General features: G+C 41.6%; 3 protein-coding genes across 6 annotated transcripts in view; 2 read left to right on the top strand and 1 right to left on the bottom strand.

Moving 5' to 3' along the window:
* The window catches only part of LOC108022543 (potassium channel subfamily T member 2), a 118,555-nt gene that overhangs the window by 47,522 nt on the left and 48,193 nt on the right, over positions 1 to 22,840 (top strand). The gene's annotated exons all lie outside the window — the stretch shown is intronic.
* On the top strand, positions 6,424 to 9,051 carry LOC108022055 (uncharacterized). Its single transcript, XM_017090900.3, has one exon. It carries the CDS (start codon positions 7,226 to 7,228, stop codon positions 9,005 to 9,007), a length of 1,782 nt encoding a protein of 593 aa, XP_016946389.1. The 5' UTR covers positions 6,424 to 7,225; the 3' UTR covers positions 9,008 to 9,051.
* LOC127011050 (uncharacterized) lies at positions 12,899 to 15,352 on the bottom strand. Of its 2 annotated transcripts, XM_050888022.1 has the most exons (3): positions 15,029 to 15,270; positions 14,901 to 14,961; positions 12,899 to 14,845 (listed from the first exon to the last, which is right to left on the bottom strand). In XM_050888022.1, exons 1-3 carry the CDS (start codon positions 15,126 to 15,128, stop codon positions 12,991 to 12,993), a joined length of 2,016 nt encoding a protein of 671 aa, XP_050743979.1. In that variant the 5' UTR covers positions 15,129 to 15,270; the 3' UTR covers positions 12,899 to 12,990. The 2 variants fall into 2 exon arrangements, with proteins under 2 accessions (XP_050743979.1, XP_050743978.1); XM_050888021.1 differs by lacking the exon at positions 14,901 to 14,961 and having other exon boundaries at positions 15,029 to 15,352.

The following is a 22,840-nucleotide window of genomic DNA, read 5'->3' on the forward strand; positions in this document are numbered from 1 at the left end:
GGTATCGCTTAAGCCATTTTATTGCTATAAGAACAGACCACTTACCTCTTCACCGAAAGGAAATCCCTAACAATAGCCCATAAAAGTCGAGACAGAAACGCCACCAGCACAAGCTCATATATCAGGAGCTATTGGAGAACATTAAGAGCTTTAGTTTCAGGACACACCCACAAAACGCTAGGTTGCACTGAGGAAAAATAATCAAAAGTGAAAATACCTTACAAATGTATCCTAGAAATAGTTTAACTACCTTTACTACTGTTGTTTTGAATTTGAAAAATGTATAAGTGAAAAATATATATTTTAATGTTTCTAAACTTGTCTAGATAGAAAGAGAAAGAAAACCATTATAATATAAAAATATCAATTGTTCCTTAGAAGGAATACCGAAGCAATACTAATTTTCAGACCTATGAAAAAAATTGTATAATATTTTATTGTTATTTCTCTGAATTATCAAAAATAGTCTTATTTTTCTGAGTATTAAAATGAATTGTGCTTTCATAAATACTTCTCTTTTTCCTTGCAGGTGAGTGAAAGTGTCTAAATTAACGTAAGATTTACTCCTTTGGCTGCGGTAAGTAGAAGTAATAAGATATGTGGGTGGGGTGGAGAATAGACCTTATCATGTGTAAACTTGGTTATTTGTGTGTGAGGCCCCGCACACGAGAAGTTCCTCCTTGACGGGTGTCCTATTAATAACGTTTTATCTGGGAAAGAACGAACACCTTTGTGTCTGCTTGTTGTTCCATGGCGAATTCCTCGGAGGAATTTGTGAAATTTGCAAATGACTTCTCGCATTCCGAAGTGGTCTTTGCTTTTGTCGGCCGCATTTCATTTTCCCCTTCACATAGTCATAAAACAATAATAAAAAATGCCGCAAATCATCACGGACGCAGGACGAACCGCCCCCTTGGGTCCCGCAGGTGTATATCTCCGGTTTTCCCGGCATCCCCAATGTTTTCGCATTGTTTATGTTATGTTTGTGCCATGGCTCGTGTGCGTGCCTCCTAATTGTGTTTTACGTGCGAGCTGGATACCTCGGACTTTGGGAAACTCTGGGATATATGGTGTCAGTCTTATGTTTGTAAATAATACATTTGCAATTGGCAACGGTTTTAATCTTCTTGGTCCCTTTGCAATTAAGGTTTTCCACAGCAGATGTGGGGGATTTTCCGTGGAAAAATGTGTGTGATATTGCAATGAATATATTGATACTGACATGATTTAATTGCTCGGCGGGAAAGGGAATTTCTGGATGTAACCAACCTGGTTTTCACATAGTAGCTCAGATAGTTCGAAATAATACTTATTTATATATTTAAAGATAATTAAAGATTAAAATGATTCAGATTTTCTTACTATTGCATCTATGATAGAACTTTATCGGATCGTAGGTAATATTTGGATAAATATGGCCGCAACAATAGGTACTTTCCATTCGTATATTTTCCACTCATATTTGCAAATGTGATCTAAATTTGAATTATGTCAGTGGGCTGCCTCTGTTCACCAAGAAACCAACTTAAGTTGCCCTGTAGAAAACCTTTATATATGTGCCCTTTTAAAGACCGTAAAACTTACAAAGCTACGCAGTTTTGCAGCTGGAGAATTTTGCGACAAACATGAATAATACATACAATTTCGCAGTTCATCTGATTATGAAGCACACAAATTCCATTGCCTTGAATTTATGGACTTGGCAATTGGGAAAACTAGTTCGCAATGCGTTTGCCCTGCAAGTGAACTCGATAAATCTAGAGCGCGTTGCCCTGCTCAACAACTTTATAACATTTTCCAAGCACACTCCATCGGAAAACCCCTCTCAGCGAGCGTTAAGCGATTCGCTATTCATAACCATAGCCACAAGGATAAAGCCATTCAGAGGGAAATATGGTTAAAGTGCTTGGCAGCATATTTTCAGGCGGGCGTCATTGCGCGCATTACGTATACGCCTCGTTGCGTCATAAGGTTTCATTAAAAAAATTAATGCAACAAGTCCCCCTGCGAATGGGTAACTTAGGCTTTGCCCAGATTTTTAAATTAATTTACCACATTTAGCTTGTGCGTGTGTTAAATTCATTAATCCGAGCTGAACAGGAAGGCAACATAAATGGCCACCACCATTTGCTTTCACTGAAATTGCCAATTAGGCAAGCGGGCAGTTGCAAATGCAACATCAGTGAAGGCCATCGGAGGTCAACTGGGGCCACGGTGGCCGGGAAATGCGAGGAAAAGCTGGCGAAAGCGGGGAAAAGGCCAGCGAAAATGTCAGTTGAATGCGATTTGTGCCCAAGGAATGCCCGCTCCTAGAAGTTGGCAATGAGTCGCACATGTTTCCCTGCTGGTTTTCCGCCCTCTTTCAACATTTTCCCCTGCTCCATCCCTTTCTCTCTTCTAGATGTTTCTCTTTTTTTAAAAAATCATCAAACTTTCTCTTACTTTCTATTCAACCACGTGTTCTTGCTGCTTATGCTATGCACCTTGTTATTCGCAGTTCAAGCTCACGGGACAGAGAGGGAAAATCTGCAGAAAGAGACAGGGAGAGAGGGTGGAGAAATGGGTGAGAGAAAGCTGTGGGGAAAGTGAGACAAAGAGAGCTTCAAAGAACATTGTCAGTGCGGCTCCATTGATGGCTAAACAGCTTTTATTGAAATTGATTCCAAAAAGCTTGTATTGGAGACTTTTGTTTTCTTTTAAGGAGCAACAGATGGCGCTTTAAGGTTATGTTAAAGGATATGATAGTAAAATTATTAAAGATACTATTTTTTTCTAGCATTCTGAACTGATAAATTTTCCAAGACTTAAATATATATACTTCAAATCTTCTAAATATATAAATTTAATTATTGGATCCTTTAAATTATTTGCATTTTTACCTTAAAATTTAGATATTATCTTCCCTGCCTAATATAATCCATTCATTGCTGTCAAATTGCTCGACAAATTGCTTCCCCATTTACCCAACATGCATAAATATGTCCACATAATGATGACTATATCAACTACAGACGGCAATTGAAATTGCCGCACAGACTCTCAGCCATGCCATTCGCCCCATTCCCGGGCAATAACATCCTTTGGCCAGGACAACCACGATTAAGATGCAAAGTGAATATTAGTATGTTAACACACTTTTGGCCCCTGTCACCAGGACCACTTTCCACTTGACTTGACTGGAGGCAGCTGCCTTGTTTTGTTGTCCCATCCTGGCTACTTGAACGCCGTCGTTCTGTCCCCATGTCCTTTGGCCCGTCGGTCCCCGGGTGCTTGGATCCTTGCGTTCTGGCGTCCTGGCAAACGGTTTGGCTTGAGTGGCCATCCAGCTGCGTGCCCCTGTGTCTGGCATTCGTAATGAAATTCAGAGAAGGCATGCCTGTGCCAACCTCAAATGTCTTGGGTGCCCACCGACTTTGGTTGGAATTGATTTATTGGCTCAGCTTGGCTAAGGCCAAGCGTCTATTTGTTTTCTTTTTCCGGCTGACTAAAAATCACTTATCTAAATATGATTTCGAAGTTAAGATGGTGTTGTACAAGTATAAGTAGTTTAGATATCATAAGTGATCTATAAGGCTTGCAAAATATTAAATAGGGTTTTTCAAGTAAGGCAACTCGTTTATCCATTTTATTAAGTATTACCAAAGGAACTTTAGATAAAAAAGAATTATAAAAATACAGCATTTTTATTTTCATCTAATAAAAAGGATTATAAATATTTTTATTATCTGCAATAAATTACACTCAGAGAAAAGTAACTTTTAGACTTAAAGACTAATAATGTTAAAGTGTAGTATTAATTGAAACTATTACAAATGTTAAGTATATTTCATAAAGAACTCATGTTTGTTAAACAGAATGTTTTGCAGTTAGGTCATCAGATTAGATTGAAGTATTTCTAGTACTTATTTTGTCGGGTTTCTAACTCATATAACTTTTCCAAATAGATTTTAAAGTTCTTTAAAAATGTTCCAAAATGAATCAGTTTATTGATCTACTGATTTCGAACCTATAAATTCTTCAAGTGCCTCCTGAGTGCCATTGATATTTGCCTTTTCTGGCTTGGAATTTATGGTTTGTTCGCATTTCAGTGGCTTAATGCTCGGCTTACTGTGGCTGCCGCTCACCTGTTGCAGCTGGGCGTGAATTTAATTATAGCTCCATAGGTGATTTGTGGCAGGCCGCAAAGTTGAAATTCGAATCTCCAACCGAGCTCGGCGACGAGTCCCAGCGAACTGAAGCTGTGTGCCAGTCATAAACTAGCGCTAATTGCACTTTGAGGTTGCACGACTGTCTGCCTTTATTTCTATTCTCTATTTGCCATTTCCCCCGCCGACAAGTGCGAGTTATGTGGGAACGTGGCCCAAAAAAAAAAAACAGCCAACCAACCAACTTAACATGGCCCAATTGCGAGCAGCTCTGTTAGCCCGGTTAACAGCGAAGCTTTGAGCTTTTCTTTCGCACTCGGAAAATCCTCCCGAGTAACAGCTATGTTAGTTAGATCGGGATTGGGAAAATATATGTTAGTCGGTCGGCTTTGTCGGCTTTCCACGCTCGGCGCACGGCTCAGTTTGTTTTTACACTTTGCACATGAAACATGTGATTTCCCTCGAACGCTCGACGCCGAAGCCAGAGTTTTCTTTAGAGTTTTCCCCCCGCCAACCAGCCGCAAGTGCGAGCGAGAGGGCGAGTGTTCGTGAGTGCGTTCGTGAGTTTCGTTCAATTGTTCGTGTCGTATCGCGTCGGTGACATTTTCCCAAAAAAGTGAGATTTCTTGGTAACAGAGCGGAAATCGCCGGAGTGCTAATTAAATTGCATCTGCCCTGGTCGGCAGTTAAGTTTTAAGTCATAGAGACTAGCGAATAGTGGTAATTAAATCGGTTTAGAAGTAAAAAGTAAAACAAAACTCTGCCATAAATCGTAGCCAAACTAGTCTGCTGTGTTATTTTCCACATGGCCCCGCATAAATCATCAAGACGAAATGCAATAAATCACTAAGTTCAAGTTAAGTATTTAATTTCACACCGAATGATATAAGTGGCAATAAAATTTCCGTGCGAATTTGTGCGCTGTCTGCGAGTCCATGTGCATAAATAAATGAGGCTGTGACCAGCCAGTTGACCCGTGAGCCGTTATTTATCGGGGCATCCACCTGAGGACAGCCAACCAACCGGCCAACCGGCCAACCAACCAACCAACCCGACTTGCCGAAAGTTCTCGCCTCGAATTTATTGCCAATGCCGCGCTCGCGCAATCCGTTGTCCTTTGGGCCTCGTTCTTGGCCAGCAAAGAGTGGAAGAGCCTTAATAAAAATCCAAAGACAAGGCACAAAATCATAAGCCCCATACACATACCCGTAGTAACCAAACCCAAACCCAAACCCAAAGTTCATTGGGACCGGAAAAATGCCAAAGGTACGTTGGAACCTCCGTGTAGCATTCAAGTGTTTCCGCTCTCGACTCAAGTGTGCATCCGCATCCGGATCCGCATTCCGCCTTGGATAAACTGGAATTGTTGTCCTTAGCAATTCCCGTTTTGCCCTACCGTCTTGTTTGCTCTACGTGGGTAATTTTTTATATCAATAAAAGTTTATCTGAACGTTCGCCACACACAAAAGTGCTATAGTTTGCCCTCAGTATTTATCTGGGCTTGGTCGCGCACCCGGGAATCTTCAGAGTGATGGGGAAAGGTTTTAAATGGTGAAATAAAAACAAAGTAGTTTTTGGGAAGGGTGAGGAGTAAGGGGACTGTTAAGGATGGTGCAGAATGCTTAACAAGTTGGCTTGATATTCTAAATATGCAAAGGCTTACCATTGTGAATCAAGTGTGAATCAAATGTGAATCAAAATTGAGTGTTTGCTTTAATTTATTAAAAAATCAAGCATCTCAGTTGGTAATTTATAATCGAATAATTCAAGAATTAATTTGTTTTAAGATCTTGTTTTAAATAACACGCATACATATATTATATTATTATTTAATTAAATATCCACTGATTTTATGTTCACCTCTAATTAAATTAATTCTCTCAGTTTATTTAACGAAAAGTCAGTTGATTTTATTGTCCATTATGTTTAACAAAGTGTCTGCACAGATTTTGTTTATATTTATTAGAAATTATTTTATCACAATATGTACAAAGGTTAGTTTTTATTTAATAGAAATTTTTTCTTTTAAACGTTATAAATTTTTTGTTTTATTTTCAAAAATATATATTCCTTTTTTTTTTTAATATATTAGCAGTGCTTAGAAGCCCGTAAAACCTACTTCCGCTTAACCCTTTGTCCCCAAGTTCCCTTTTAACGTAATATCCCCTAATTGGCCCAAAGTTATAATTAGATAAAGGAATTAATTTCAACTCCACTGGTTGAGCTTGTTTTAAAATATTTTGTGTTGCTTTGCCCTTTTGGCAAGACAAAACCCCAGCCGAGAGGGGCCAATAGCCACAACCCCTTCGAATTCCTGGCCCTTAACCCACCATTTGCGGTTTTGTACCGGGGTTTGTTGGTGTTTCTGTTGCTTTGTTGCATTTGACATTATGCGCATTAAATGCGCTTGAAATGCTCCACTTCCTCCGGCTGCTGCCACTGCTCCTTCCTTCCACAAACACAAACTGACATTGACAACGATAAGAGGTCGAGCAGGTCGAGATGGGGAAAGCCGGAAGTGTCGGTAAGGCGACAGAAGAGCCAGGAGCGGGAGCCAGAAGAGCCAGGAGCCAGGAGCCAGAAGCAGGAGCCAAAGGAGCCGGGAACCAGAAGACTGGAGCCTGCAGACAGAGGTAGACAGCTGCCAAAGCGCTTTGTAAATTATGTCGTCGAGGGGCTTCAGCTCGAGTGGGTTTTATGGGGAAAGTAACCAAAACCGGAATGAAAGCACTAACCGTATGGCAGGACATAAACATGTGTGTTCGAAAGTTCCCCGCTTTCCAAATGGCTTTCCCCCACCCTCCAAGTGGGCCCTGCCTTTAATTAAATATGTACAAAACCTGGTGGTTGCCGCGGTGTAAAGTAATTCGAATTTAATATTCATGCTAATTTTAATATGAAAACGCATTTCGCGGATTACACTGCGTATACGTAATGCTTAGCCTGATTGCGGGTTTGCACAGCACTTTAGATGGGGTTTAGATTTAGATGGCATTAGAGCACAGGTGTGCGGCTATGAATTTAAAAGCAAGGGGAACATCCGCCAGTGACATCAGTCGAGTTCCAAAAGGCCATAGAATATGAGGAAAGTTAGTATAGTAATCTTGTTACTGGTCAGTGGGGTGGCTTCCTCAATGGAACATCTTCAGTCTCTCAAGGAGTTCCTAGAAGCAGTGCACCAAGAACGAGCCATTTCCACTCTTCTCCTGCTGCAAAAGGGTATCCAAAGAAACGACTTACTACAAGATTTATACCCCCTAGCCTGGCCTGTTATTCGTTTGAATGAATCTCAAAGAATTGAGTTGGTGAACCATTACAACAAGGAATTTCTGGCTTTGGTCCATATGGACTCTCCAGAGGATGTAGTTTTACTCTCAGCACTGGCCGCCAACTTGAATCATATCAGAGAGGCCCGGATTGTGATTTGGCTGGAGCTCCAATCTTCGGAAGACCTTCTCAAAGACTTTTCGCGGGCGTCAGTGGAGCACAAGTTTCTCAATCTCTTGGTAATAGAAAAATCATTACAAGTTCAACGACTTTTTCCACACCCCGAGCCTAAGTTCCAAGTGATCGAGAAACCTTTTGAAGAAAAGGAAATTTTTCCAGTTCTTTGGAGCAACTTTATGGGAAAAGTAGCTGTGACAATGCCCGACATGGTCCCTCCCAGAAGTTTTATTTCAACAGATCCAAAAACGGGTCGCCAAAGAGCCAGAGGCTGTGTCTACCAAGTTTTCAGGAACTTTGCAAGGCGGCATAATATCACTTTGGAGTTGCACAGTCCCCTTAATCAGACTATGCTTCAAACGGAAATCATTGAAAAGACCATTGGTGGAGAGATAGATCTGCCAATTACTGGCCAGTTTATGAATTTTAGACACCCCAACGGTTCTAGAATGGAGTCCATTTTGGGGATGACAGCCATGTCAATCGCAGTGCCTTGTGGAGAAGAGTTATCAATGGTTGATCGGTTCCAAGTCGTCTGCGGTAATGCATCGATCATCATCAGTCTTACATCTTATATCCTGTTGAACATTGTGGATGTTGTGCTGCAGACCCTTAATGAGAGAATCCATCAAAATCCAACTCGTTTTGAATTACTGAATGTGTTTCTCAACCTTCGAGTGTTTCGTTGTGTCCTGTCCATGTCAATTCCAATGGGAAATCGCCTGAGGTCCTTCATGGGCCAGCTCACAATGGTGATGAGCTTCACGGGTCTGATCCTGGCCAGCATCGCAGCCGCCCAGATCAGCACTGTGCTGACCATGAGTCCTCAGTACCGACACATCACAAACTTTCAGGAACTGCGCGATAGCAACATTACCGTGGTTTTCACCAACCTCAACTACCAGACGGTTAAAATGGCAATGCAGCCCGGGTTTGTGTCACATTTTATGCCGAATATCTGGATAGTGTCTGGTACGGAGCAAATTAAGATGCTCAGTGATTTAAATACAAGCTATGCCTATCAGACATACTCGTACAAAAACGATGTTTTCTCGGCGCTTCAGAGGCACTCTAAACGAAAAGCTTTGTGTAGGTCCCCTGAATTGGACCTGGTTAGCGGACTGGCCTACTCGGCGGTCCTGCAGCAGAACTCCATTTACGCACTGGCTTTACGGGATTACATGTATAAGATTTGGAGTTCCGGGCTTATATCTTACTGGCTCGACGAAGCGATTGCGGAACATAGGTCCATAATGCAAGGCAAGCTACTGACAGTGAACGACTATGATGCCCTCAGCCTCCGGGATTATAAAGGAGGTTGGCAAGTTCTTCTAGTAGGTTGCACTCTTTCGTTTTGTGTTTTTATCGGGGAGATACTTGTGCATAAGGTACGAGGACGGTTATATAAAAAGAAGTAGTCATTTAAAAATGTTTTAAACATATTATATGAAAACCACCCACCTTAAATGCATACTTAATTAAAATGTACAATATACAAATGGTTTATAATCCCCACAAATACTTATTCAATAAACATGACTAACGAAAATAAATCGCATTTTCTTTATGCATAATATAAATGGAAATGGTATATTCACACTTTCAACTTTCGTATATAATCATAGATTCCGGGTTAAAGTTCGTATTTGTAATGCCAGAATTGATTATGGGCTTCTAAAGCACTTTAGATGTTTGTAAGATTTAAAAAGCATTAGTGGAAAGATGCACGGATATGGGTTTAAAAGTGAAGCAACTTCTGCCAGTAAGGTCAGTTGACAACCGAAAATCATGAGGAAAGTTAAAATTTTATTTTGGTTAATAGTGAGCGGAGCAGTAGCTTCAACGGAGCAACTAAAGAACTTACTTGAAGCCGTTCACAAAGAACAACCAATATCCACTCTTTTAGTAATCCAGAGCAAAGTTCATGGCAAGGACCTCCTTCGAGAGTTGTATCCCTTAGTCTGGCCTATTATACGTTTGGATGAAACCCAAAGAATTCAATTGGTGAACACCTACAATAAGCATTTTCTGGCTTTAGTTTCCTTGAAATCTGAAGAGGATATAATATTACTTTCAGCACTGGCCTTCAACCTAAATCATATGAGAGAGGTCAGGATTGCGATTTTTATGGAGTTCAAATCTTCTGAGAAGTTTATCGAAGATATATCTCATGAAGTAGAAAAGCACAAGTTTCTTAATATATTGATAATCGAAAATTCTTTAAAAATTATGCGACTCTATCCTTTTCCGAAGCCAAATTTTAAAATGATAGAAAATATCTTAGGAGAAAAAGAAATCTTCCCCATTCCCTGGCGCAACTACCTGGGTAAAATAGCTCTGACAGATGATGATTTGGTGCCACCACGAAGTTTCTACTTCATAGATCCCAAAACAGGACGAAAAAGGCACTCCGGCTTTGTTTACAAGTTCTTTAAGAATTTTGCCCACAACCACAATGTCACATTGCAAGAGCAGAGGTTCCTGAACGGAAGCACGTCGCAAGTGGAAATCATAGAAAAAACAATTAGGGGCGAGATAGATCTTCCCATAACCGGGCAGATGATAAACTTCAGACACCGGAACGAAAGCAGGATAGAGGCCTTTCTGGGAATCGTATCGCTATCCGTTGTAGTACCCTGCGGACCGGAGTTGACGATGTTTGAAAAATTCCTAATGATGTATGGACTTGCAGTCTACATTATCTTTTTCGGATCTTACATCCTTCTAAGCGCTGTGGATTTTGCCCTGAAAACACTATACGATCGATTGGAGCACAACCATTACCGTTTTCGATTCCAGAACTTGGTAGTTAATCTTCGCGTGCTAAGATGTGTTTTGTCCATGTCGGTTCCAATGGGCAATCGCCTCAGATCCGTCATGGGGCAGCTTACACTAGTGATGAGCTTCACAGGCATGATCTGGGCCAGCATGGTGGCAGCCCATTTCAGCACTTTGTTGACCATGAGCCCCCAGTACCGACACGTGGAGAACTTGAAGGAGTTGCGAGAGAGTAACTTAACCGTGGTCACCAACAGCCTCACTTTCTTGACAGTGAAACAGCAGATGCACCCCAAGATACTGGCAAAGTATCTGACAAATGTGTGGATTGTGAGGAGCGAGGAGCAAGTGCATATGATACAATCGTTCAATACGAGCTATGCCTATCAGGCCTTCACCTACGATCAGGATCCCTTTACGGCGATGCAAGAACATTCCGCCCGAAAGGCCTTTTGTAAGAGCCCCAAGCTCAGTTTGGTCAATGGACTCTCCGTTTCCACAGTTCTGCAGCAGAACTCCATTTACGCATTGGCCCTTCGGGAGTATTCGAATCGGGTCTGCAGTGCAGGACTTCTAGGCCACTGGCTCGGAGAATCGATTCAGGAAATATTGTCATCCTGGCCCTCCCGCTTGGCCAAGTTGCCATTTGCGACCAGCTTCAAGTCCCTGAGTCTTAAGGATTACAAAGGAACTTGGACCTTACTCCTGGTCGGTTGGTTATTGGCCTTTTGTGTTTTCAATGTAGAAATGCTTTTGGGCTACCTCAGGAGTAGAAATCAATAGGTTTTATTTTTATTGGGTATCTTATACCAAAAGGTCTACTGATGTGGAAACCTTATTTGTGGAATAATCGATGTGGTGTAACAATTGTATCATCATATTTTTAATAAACAGAGTATGGAATATTTAAAATTTTGATACTTGACTGGAAATTCTACATTTACAGTACATTTATTTTATTTACATAATTAAAAGCACATTTTAGAGCGAGATATTAGGTATCCTGAGTACCAAGCACTCCATTATAGCACATTGTAATGACTTGAATAAACGATTTAACGTGACTGCTAGGTGGGTTGCATCACTCCGCCGCCTTTGGCTATCTGGGCTCCTCATCAATGACAATAAAACTCAGTCGTAAAGGGGGCACAAATGACATATGTGACGATATGCCAGGCATTTATGATGGCCGGGCGAAGGGCCGCCAGCCAAGAGGCTATGACAGTCCAAGCCAGATTGAGTGTGGGAAGCAGGCACCAAGTCGACATGTGGGAACTGGAGTTCCCGGTGGCCAACCTTGACCGCATTCGAGTATGTTCCGATTCCCGGAGTGCGACAATTAATTAATGCATAATAAATGCGTGTGATACGATTGATGGTATGGATGAGTCAGTCTGGGGCGTTTCTGTCTGTTGGTCAGCTGCAATTAGGTATAGAATGGATCGAAATGGAGCACACTCTCTTGAAAGTCAATCGATTGACGTCAGTGAACGAAAATTGGGCAGAGGAAACAGAAAAAAAACCGTGTAAGGTGACACAATCCCACAAAAGGGATACACACATGGGGCCACAGGGCGTATGCGTCACGTGCACTGACGCCGTCGAAAGCCGCGGAAGGGGTTTAAGTTCTCAACTTACGCGCTTTATGCCCGTACCCCCTTTATGCCCGACTTAACGGGTAAAAAATAAACGGAATCCCGCAGCTAAAGTTACGATTCTGCTCTTTTGCCGTTTTATCATTTAATTAAAATTTAAATTGTAACATCTAGCGGAAAAATCGGGGAAAAGCTGCAAAGCAGCGACCCAACTTTGCACCCACAAGTTTCCGCATGTGTGAGAGGAACTTTCTATGTGAATTATTTATATCGCATACAATTTGAATTTCTGGTATTTGCATTTGTCAGATTGTTATTTGCTGATTGACATTGTGTGCCGGTGTGGAGGCGTGTGTGAGTGTGTTCCTGATTGGACTATGTTTTGCCCAAGGGAAAAGCCAGCGAAATGGACGCCTCGCATGTCAATCTTCATTCGACAGCGTGCTGAAAGCCACTGGTTAAGGGTTATGGAATCATTAGAACGAAAATCCATATATTTGCATTAACTTTTTCCCTGAGAGAATTCCACTGGGAATCGCGCTTTCAATTCGATTCACGGCTAATTTCCCTGGCAATGCGAAAATAATTAAACCAACGCGAAATTGCATTCGCATGCCATTAGTATTCATGTTTATCGGTCAATTTGCTGTCAAAATATGCCAGACCAGTAGAAGTGGTTGGGTCAGGTCACTTAACCGCATTGAAGCCGTCAGTCGGGCAGTCGGCCAAAACTCATTTGACGTGTGTATGCACTTAAAAGACACTACAAAAAATATAACCCGACTGGGTATTGCACAAGCAAAATTTTCGTTAAACAATAAACTATAAAAAAAGAAAAATCTAGGTTAATATATAGTTTAATTTAAAGAGGATCGATACAACATCATTGATTTGAATCTAACATCGATGATTTGAATTTAACATCGATAATATTGATTGTAGTCTTCCTCAATTCAAGGCTTTACTTATTATTATAAACATGAATTCTACATTTAACTGCCTAACAGTTTTTTGTTTATTTGAAGGTTTTAATTCGATTCCAGTTTGCTTAGGGGCTTTCGATAACTGGCCGTAAGCAGGTACAGTTGCTTCACCATCTTATCCGCCTCAGCAGTGGTCATGGCGAACACCTGGAACATTCCCGATTCATAGAGTCTAGCCGACACTCCGGGAAGTTCCTTGCTCACATAGTAAACGAAGTTCACCTCACGATGTAGTGGTTCTGAGGAACAGGCATGGTCCTTACTAAACTCCTCCAAGTTCATGCTCCAGGGGAAGTTGGCACAGGAAAAGAGCCTTAGGTGTAGAAGCTTGTGGAAGGGATCGTCCCTAAAGTTCATCGTCCCCATAGTTTTGGCAACGATGTCGCAAAGGGTTTCGTCCAGCTCCTCATAACTTATTGCGTTCACAACCATCACAGTGCCATTGGCCCATACCCAACCCATCTGTGAGGCCCCAAGTTCCACTTCGATCACACCTATATCGCTTCTGAAGACGGTGTTTTCCACTCTCTTGACAGCCATTTCAAGATACAAATGCGTGTTCATTTCAAGTGTGCAAAACAGCTTACAGAACCTAAGTTCAATGGACAGGTCCAAGGGATCGCTTTTGGGTTTGGTGGGTCTTCTTAGAATACGGATCTTCTGGAGGCACTGTTCCTGAAGAACTGGTATGGGCGTAAGCGTCAAAGTTCTGCGCAAGTGCTCTACCGAGTTGATACCATATTGCTCGTACCACTTGGAGGCGAGACTTTTGGATTGAGGATCCCTGAATTCCGTAATGTTTTCGTCAACGATATCCTCGAAGTCCTTCAGGCAAACTGTGGCTCCTCCTTCATTTATTAGAAGTTGCAGTTGCTGGCTGATGGTCTTACTACAGTGTTGTAGCCACTCCTGATTGGCGGCCTCATCTAGGGGCCTTGGCAGGATTGATTCCATATTTTCTGGTTCATATTCTATCAGTTGCATATTTTGAACTGGTTTTACAACAGTTGTTTCTGGACTCTTGTATTCCGGAGAAATATTTGGGACCACTTTATAATACACAGGTTTGCCGATCTGCCGCTCCATAGCATCAGGTTTTAGAGGTTCTACTTCGAACACCATAGAAGGCCTCTTTCGAACTTCCTTTGCCTGCGTGGTAAGAGGAGTAGGCGGCTTAAGCACCTTGAATAGTAGATCATGATTCTTGGGATAGTCCTTAGCTAAGCTCAGTAGCATATTGAACTCCTCAATGTCGCTGTTCGGTTCGTTGAGGCCCTCCGATTTGATCCAATCCGACAAAGCCTGTTGTTCTTCCACACCGGTGGTTATGCGATTAAGGGCGAACGGAAGATCGTTACATACGCGACGCTGAAGGTTATCCCTATACCATTTGCTGTTTACATCCCAGTCGAAAAGCCCCTCCTTAACATTGTTTTCTTGGGAATGACTTTTTGGATCAGTCGCCCCAAACATCAGGCATTTCATCACATTTGAGGGGGGAGACTCAGACTTCTTCTGTTCGGCCATACAATTTAGAGGCCACTCCGTTTCCAAATGCGGCACAGAACCCTCCTTTAGACGCTCGCAATTCTTAGAAATATCCGAAAGCGAAGGTTGCTCGGGATCGCTCTGATCTACTTGATCCACAGGAATGGGAGGTTTGGGCAGAAGGTTTTTGGCATTTTCCCACTCTGGTTCTATTTTCGGGGTAAGCTCCATATCGAAATCGAGTAAGGGTTGTGCTACTGGCCCACATACTTCCGGCACCTGTTTCGCCATGTCTGGGGTGTGTAGCGGTTTGGCCTTGGAAACTGTAGTTGAACATGGAGGGGGCATAAGCACGTCTTCGGATGTTATGGGCGAGTGAATCTTGTCGGTCGACTGTTGTAAGATCGGGGCACTGAAATGGTTTCAAAAAATTTAACTATTTGCCTAATTGAGTAAAGATGGCTTACAGGGACGAAAAAAAATTACAGGAGGAATCCGTTGGTAACGGTTCTTTCAGTTCCGGAGTTGCTATAGGCGTAAGAGCTCTAAATGAAAGAACCCCGCGTTTAAAGTATGAAATAAGTTCCGTTCCTACCTCTCAGAAGACTTGAGCTTCCTTTTGTGCTTCTTCTTGCGCTTCTTGTGCTTCTTGTGTTTCTTGTGCCTCCTACCCCTGCGGCTCGCTGATGTTTCATATCCGCTTACTGCTTCACTATCATCCTCACCGTCCTCGGAAGTGTCCTGCTCCAGCACTTCTTCGTTGAAGAAGTGTTCTGTGAACTCCTCCTCGTCAGATGTATCTGAGCCAGGCGTATCGCAATTCAACGGAAAACAAAATTCGACTTTCGGCGGAATGGACATCGTGCGGGAAAAGTAAATATATATAGGACAAGTGTCTACAGCTTGAAATCAATTTTATTAATGCCAATTGTTATAAATTGTCAGGCATTTCATTTTATTACGATCTCCAGCGGGTTACTTTGGTTTTTATTAAACAAATTTTATTTTTTCCTACATGGTCTTAGGCTTGGGTGTTTACTTTAGTTTTTTTAATACTAATTAGTGCAAGTACACTTCCAATTTTTTATTATTTATACCCGCTTGTCGTAAGTAGCATTATAAATACATGGAATATGTTTTTTATCGATCTTTATCAAATGGTTTGGCTAAAAAGTTGTGATTAATAATGTGGTTTCTCGGGCAGCCCAAGAGGCAGCCTATGGGGTTGGTAAAAAGATCGATATTACTATCGATACTAATGATAACTTTAATATTTGAAAAATAAATTTTCATATTTCAAATCAAATTTTTTTGTATTGTTTTTTTTTTTTTTTTTTTTTTTTAATTAACATCTTTATTTAATATAATCCAGGAACAGATCTAATTAAAGCCTTTAACCTAAATGTTTTCTTAAGTAAATAATCTCTTAATTATAAATTATAATTAGTTTTCAACTTGGTATATAGGAGTAGATCAAATTACGACTAGTTTCAAGTAAATAATATATTCATATTAGTCTCTTAGGAGCAGCCCAAAATGTCTTTTTTTGAGCCTGCGAATTGGGATAGCCCCCTGTAATCTCCGGGCTAGACGATTACGGTGGGCAGTTAGACGGTCGTTGTACCTGCTTGAGAAGAACGATATTTGGTCTTCAACAAGACTCAGGTTTAGGTCATTGTGAAGCGTTTGGCCGCTAACGAACCACTCACAGCCAGTGATTTGTCTTAATGTTTTGTTCTGGACGGTTTGGAAACGTTTTCGGTGGGATTTTGTATTGTTGTGGAATAAAAAAAATATTTTAAGGTTTAAATGAGAATCGATTTGTGTAAAAGTTTAGATAGAATTTTCAATTATCTATCATGAAATTTTTTGTTTTTCCATATTATTGATACAATCGATAGTGGCTACTGTTAATAGCCATTCTTGCAAACTATCAATGCATGTGATCTTTGATTTGTATAAAGCAATATTATGCAAAGCAATGTTTTTCGTCAAGTGTGGGATGCAAAGTCGAACAGACTGGCTGAGATATGGGGAGTGAGGGCCCAGTTGGCTGGGGTGTGAAAAGTAAAGAACCGCAGGGCTGCTGTTGTTTCTGGAATTTGTTCCTCCCGCTCACCGAGCTGGGAAAAAGTTCTGTTTAAGTCAAATATTGGCCTGGTCCAGCCACCTCCTCCGCCCCCACTTGTCGGAGGTCCTCGCCCAGGGATGTTGGGCGTGAAAAGGCAACAGGACAATGCAGATGCAATAAAAAATAGGAGAAAATATAATCGCTGGAAAGGAGAATGAGAAGCATAAAGCTGAATGACTTGCAGCCATTTCAGGGAAAGCTTAAAGAGACAAGTCGAGGAGGTTGGGTCTTCATCAATTATCCAAGCGTAGAATGCAATTGAAATTTTCTACTAAGGCGGATAAAGATTTTTATTTTGCCTTATACCATACAACACATTTTCCCTCCACCCCCCACCGCTGGAAAATCGTAAATTTACGGCTGACAGCTTTTCCAGCCGAAGGAACGGGAAACGAGGCGGCTTATGTCAGGCCTGGCTAAGTGCATGACAATCACAGATAGTTGGTGGCAGGAGGGCCGGAGAAATGTCCTTTTCGACCCGGTTTTGTTGTTCTTCTTGTTGTTGCAACAAAGGACCAAACAAACAAATAGACAGACAGACGGACAGAACAACAAACCATTCGACGTATTGCAGCCGGAGAAACAAGAGACAGTTTGATGGACAGCCTGTCAACGCGCAGTCGGTTCATATTTTACTATGGCCTATAGTAGCCTGACTTTCGGTTTAATGGTTTACAACTATTCGATTTCAGGCCAAAAAACGATGTAGAACGCATAAGAGAAAACTAAAATTGGATTTTTGTTTTTGTTTTATCAATTGGTCAATGCATGGTCACTTCTACCTTACTACTAAAAAACAAATATACATTCAGATTTTATGCGAAAGGCAAGCCGTGTAAATATTTGACAAGATATGAGGGCGAATCCTGTCGCAATCTTACAAATGTGCCCGTGCCTCTAAGGATACAGAGAATTATTGATCGAGGGTCAAGTTGTGGCACTTGGCAAGGTGCGTTATCATGCAAATTAATTGCATTGCACTCTGAGGCGTACTATAAGATGGCCACTGTCACTGACACCGCGTTCCAATTAAATCAACACATTGATTTAATTAAATTTCAACCGTTTTACGAACTCGAACAGCTCAGTAACCGCTTTTATTTATATTTTTTTTGCCCTTTTATTGGGTTGTGGTCGTGTTCGGTGCGTGGTAGCTCAATTAAAAATGCCATCGATATGCGAAACTGCATAATTTATGCAGAGGAGTCGCCAGGCACTCTTCATCTTTCAGAGCGAAGCTCTTAAATATATATATTGTGGAGTGTGGATAGAGCCGGAAAATGGAACGTAGCGTGTAAAATGGTTTTTAAATTATTTAAGTTGTGCTATATCAGCATTTTCGCAAGAGAAAAATGCTTACATCGCTTCAAAATAATTACCAGCGTGCTAGTGGTTCCTTGTTACCACAACAAAAGGCTCCGGTAAACGAACCCACACTCGAGCACAGACAAACGCCTTTCAAATGCTCGTCAAGTGTTTTAATTACAAAAAGCGCGACAAACGGCTAACAAGAAGCCAAGCCAGCTCTACACATGCAATCCTAAGCCGCTTAATTTATTTACGCGAGCCCCGGAACATGCTTGAGCCGCCTTAGCAGTTTGCGCCACCTACATTTGGCTTAAATGCTTCGAGCCACATGTTGACACCCAAGATATAGGCCGAGAGTTCGCGCCCGGGGCCTTTGGCTTGTGTCAACAATTTATTTTTGTAATTTATGCATGAATAATTAGGGCCGCACCTTCTCAGCCTGTTGCGATTCACACGGACATTAGCCGAAAAGTGGGATTTTAATTGTACAAATCTAATTTGTCCATATTATGCAGTGAAACGAGGGAATTAACACGGATTAGTTAATATATTTAAAATTTCAGTTTGCCAAAGATAATTATACATGTTGAAATTTTTTAGAAAAGGGTCTTAAAGTATGCAAAAAAATATTTCTAAAGCATTTCAAATTCTAAAAGGTGAAGATTTTTTCTGTAGCAACTTTTATGCACTCTGTTTATTAAATTTGGTTTGTAATAGATTTCTTATTTACAATTAATAAATAAATGTTTAATAATTTAAGTTCTTTAAAGGAAAGCGCAAAAATTAATACTCCAAAAGGGCTGAGCGTAAGCACCTGTCTTACGCACAAACTACCTTTGCATCATCATTTATTTAAGGAAAGTTTTCAGGAAATTTATTCAAACTTTTGCTCAACTATTTCTCCTGTAAATTTCCCTCTTTATTTGTTTGACACGTGCAGCGATGAAATTTTATATTTAGACGGGTTGGCAAACTTTTCGGCCACATAATGACTGTTGACAATTGCCAATAAGGGGAGAAGGGGGCCAAGGCCCCACCTCTAGGGAACCCACAATATTTTGGGCCTCGCTAAGTGCGATGAGTTTGCCATTTTATTGTATTAACAGCAACAGGCTGTCCAAACAGTGGGACGGGAAGTGTACACTTGAAGAAACCGTCCAGGGAGCCAAGAAAGGGTCCTTTAATAACTAAAAATCTTAGGACCCCATCCTTAATCATACTTCTCCCAGTGCAGGACATGTTTTATTAGCAGAAACAGCAGGATAGCAAGACCGTCGACCAAATGAATTACCTTTCTCCAGTCCCCCAGAAACAAAGGCAAATGTGTTTTGCTTGTATGGGGGACAGAAACAACTTTCATTATTCCCGTAAATACCAGAGCCCAGGGGTGGTGCTCAGAGGGGTTTTCTGGGAAGGGGGTCCAGTGTTTGCTTAGCTACTAAGGCGGAATTCCTCCATTCATTCCTGGCCGTCGCAAATTGATTGTTTACTTAATTTCATCATCGATTTTGTCGCTCGGAAAGTTTTTAATCAACACAAGCTGGGCTCCCCGGCCATGTAATTCATTGATCATCATCATCATGCAAATTGGCAAAAATTAATAACAATTATAATTTACAAGCAAAAGGCATTTTGCGGACAGCTCCTGCGGTCACAGCTGGTCCTGTGACGTGCAAAGTGTAAATTTACCACAAACCCCGAAAGCCCCGAATAGTTAATTATTAATTTTGCCTCGGAACTTTGAGTTTTCACTTCAGACTGCAGCCAACTGGTAAATCATACGCTGCGTTGGCAATAGAGTGGGTGGAGTTGGTAATTTGTAATTGGAAAGGTTTCCTAATTGGCCCCAGGTACGGCGAGGGCCCAGCTGAGGGTTCATCCAATTAGGCGGCAATAATTTGGAAACCTCCGCCAAGCTTTAATGTGAACCAGAGTTGCAAATCCTGATTAAATAGCTTTAAAATCTCTTAAAGCTGGCTCAGTCAGAGCTCTGAGTGCTTAATATTTTATGGAAATAAATAATAAAAAACAGTATTAATAGCTGATAAGTCCGGAAAAGTCCAATAAAATCTACTGTTTTATTATGGAAAATCTAAAGGCTTTGTTGTGAAAACTATACTTTCATTACTTAAGTTGATTCAATGTCCGGTTAGTGCAATATAATGCTATACTTTTGTATCTGTCAGATAAATCTGTAAATTTAAGGTGAAGAACCTTTAACCCTCCTGTAAATATTCTTAGAAATAAAGTTTCTTTAAAAATTATTCTCAAAAAACATTAAAAAATCGGACCTGGTAAAATCAATTAATGAAACAATCTTTAAATTACCAACCAATCCAGTTGATCGACATGTTTTCAACACAAAGCCGCTTTTGGCCGAAAAGGCTGTAAGCTTTTTCCTCCGTAAACTGGTCTCATATTTACTGTAGATCTCACGTGGTAATGCTAACTGACAGGTGGATAATTGGGCCAGAAAAGCAAGATAAATAAGTGAAAAAGAGAGAGCATGTGAAAGCTTTTAAGTGACAATTATGTGGCCGCTCTGGTCTGATGCGAAGTGACGTGCACAAAACTTTTGCATTAAATACTGCGGACCGAGGGCAAATTAATATTAATTGTAAGTGTTCCATTTTCTGCGCGGCCAGACAAAACAAAAGACGGGCTAAAATAAATTGAATTTATTACGAACGGGATTGTCGGGCTCTAACCTGGAGGAAAATTCAATTTGCAGCTGATTGAATTTAGCACTTTCTTGGAATTCGCATAGAGATGGGGGCATATATATTTTATTAATAACCTGGCGTTGTGCTCTTGTGGATGATTTTTTATGCATTCCAGAAAATTCAAATTGCGTAATAATAATGAGCCGCAGTCCCCTCCTGGGGGAGTGGATAACCCGGTGAATTCACAGGACAAAATTCAAATTGCAATTCGCCCTCTCTTTCCATCGCTATCCCTGCGTAGCTTTGCGTTTCTGTGTATTTTCCTGTTGGTCATAAATTCGCGTTCAATATTTAATGAGCTGAATGTTTTTGCGCTCACAGGAAGTGGTGGCCGTGGCAGTGGCATGGAGGTTGGCCTTTAATGCACGCCTTTAAATTGTTTATGGGGCGTATGAGTAATGTGCGCAACGCATTTGCCAGCTGATGTGTGGCGAATGCATTTTCCAGCGGCCAAATCAGCCATAAAACCAGCTCATACCTGCCAGGGCCACGCGCACACACATCTCGTCTGGCTTTTGTCCAAATTTTGGCCATCCCCTCCTCGCTCCCTGTCACATTAGCCAACTCATTTGCGCTGCATGTCGAGGGCATCAAGTCACTCAACCGGAGTGCAGAAGGCATTTCCAGGAGACAGGCAGGGAGGCTGGCACGCTGGCAGGCAGGGATTTGGCTTCATTTTTGCCGCTTAAGTGTGTTGCAGTTAAAGGTGATGCTGTCTCCCCTTTTCTGGCACGTTTAATTTCAGTAAGTACACTATGGTATGCCCCACATTGGGCGCTAGTAAGTACGTACAACTCTCAGCCCCACGGTGGGCGCCAAAAAGTACTCTCAGCTCCCTGCCCCACGTTCGGCGCCAGTCTTCATTGGCCTGTACGGAGGAAATCAATGAAAATACTGCATAACTTCATTTGTCCCCTGCCTTTTTCGAATGGCATTCAAGGGGCACGTACCGACAACACAGCGGAATCGAAGCGAACAGAGCGCTCACAAGGCGATTTCTCAATTTAAAGTCATTTTGCGTTTTCCCAACGAACGCTGGGCAAGTGCTCCCTGTCCTGTACTGCTGTACTGGTATACTGCCATGCTGTTATCCTGCATCCATTTTGCAGGCAAAGGACCCCTGCTCTATCCCTTGGTGACACATTTTTACCGTTGCCAGGCAACGCATTGCATTTTTATCCTCTGGATAAGTCGCACCCAGCTCCTGTCACAGCTCTCCGGCTCACACCATCTTGTTTGCTAATCGCCCAACTGCAGCTGGGTTTCCTGCCCTGTTTCGCTTGGTTTCGTTAGATATTCCCATGGAGTCTCGAATTTCAGCAGATCCGCAGTGTCGGGCAAAATGGGTTTCTATTGGATTTGACAAACGTATGCAAAGTGGGCACGATGTAGAAGCAAAGTGCCGTCAAAGTATTTGGGTTAGACACTCAGCTGTAATCGTATACCGCGTTGTGCGCTGGAGTTTGTCAATATGAAAATCAAACATCAAACATAGGAAAAAGAGCACTTTGACAAAGTAGCAAGAATCCAAAAGAGATGAGATACTTTGCTGGATATCTTTTCAAGCACAGCTCTTCAAGTGTATTTATATATAAGTAAGCTGTTGAAAAGGGATTTTCCCTGAATGCTTTACATCCATATCTAAATTTAATGAACGACACAGAAAACCTATTATCTCTTTCAATCAGTATTTAACAAAGTCACAATGCCTGTGTGAGAAACTTGTTGCTCGGGGGATATTTTTAATTGAAAACTTTCAGACACGCTAAAAGGCAACATTCAAATCGAATCGATAGCCCTGCACCCCCGCCTCGCACATATTAATTAAAGTTTGTTAATGCATCGCCATGGCGAGCGAGCAAAAGTTACAACGAAAATTGAAAACTTTTCTCGCAATTGAAAGTTGTTTAAACATTCATAAGCCTTCCATTTTCCCATCTCCATGGGGGAAAGTGGACCGGGGCCCCCAGTGCGGTGGCAACTCGTATAAAAGTAACTAAACTAAACGCAACTGGAGCCAAATGGCCCGGTCAGTCGGCACTTAGTTAGTGACGTGCCAATTATGAGCCAAGTTAAGTCAAAGGAGGGAAAAATCGGGGGGAGCTTCTTCTGAATGGCTGGCAGGCGGCGATCAATAGGACCTTCATCTTCGTGCCCTGTCAGTTAATGTGCTCAATTGAGTGCCGAAAATTTCGTAACCGAAAGCGTTAAACGCCAGCCAGGCAGTCGCCAGCCAGCCAGCCAG

Source organism: Drosophila biarmipes, chromosome 2R, assembly GCF_025231255.1.
Source record: "Drosophila biarmipes strain raj3 chromosome 2R, RU_DBia_V1.1, whole genome shotgun sequence".
NCBI classification, from domain to species: Eukaryota; Metazoa; Arthropoda; class Insecta; order Diptera; family Drosophilidae; genus Drosophila; species Drosophila biarmipes.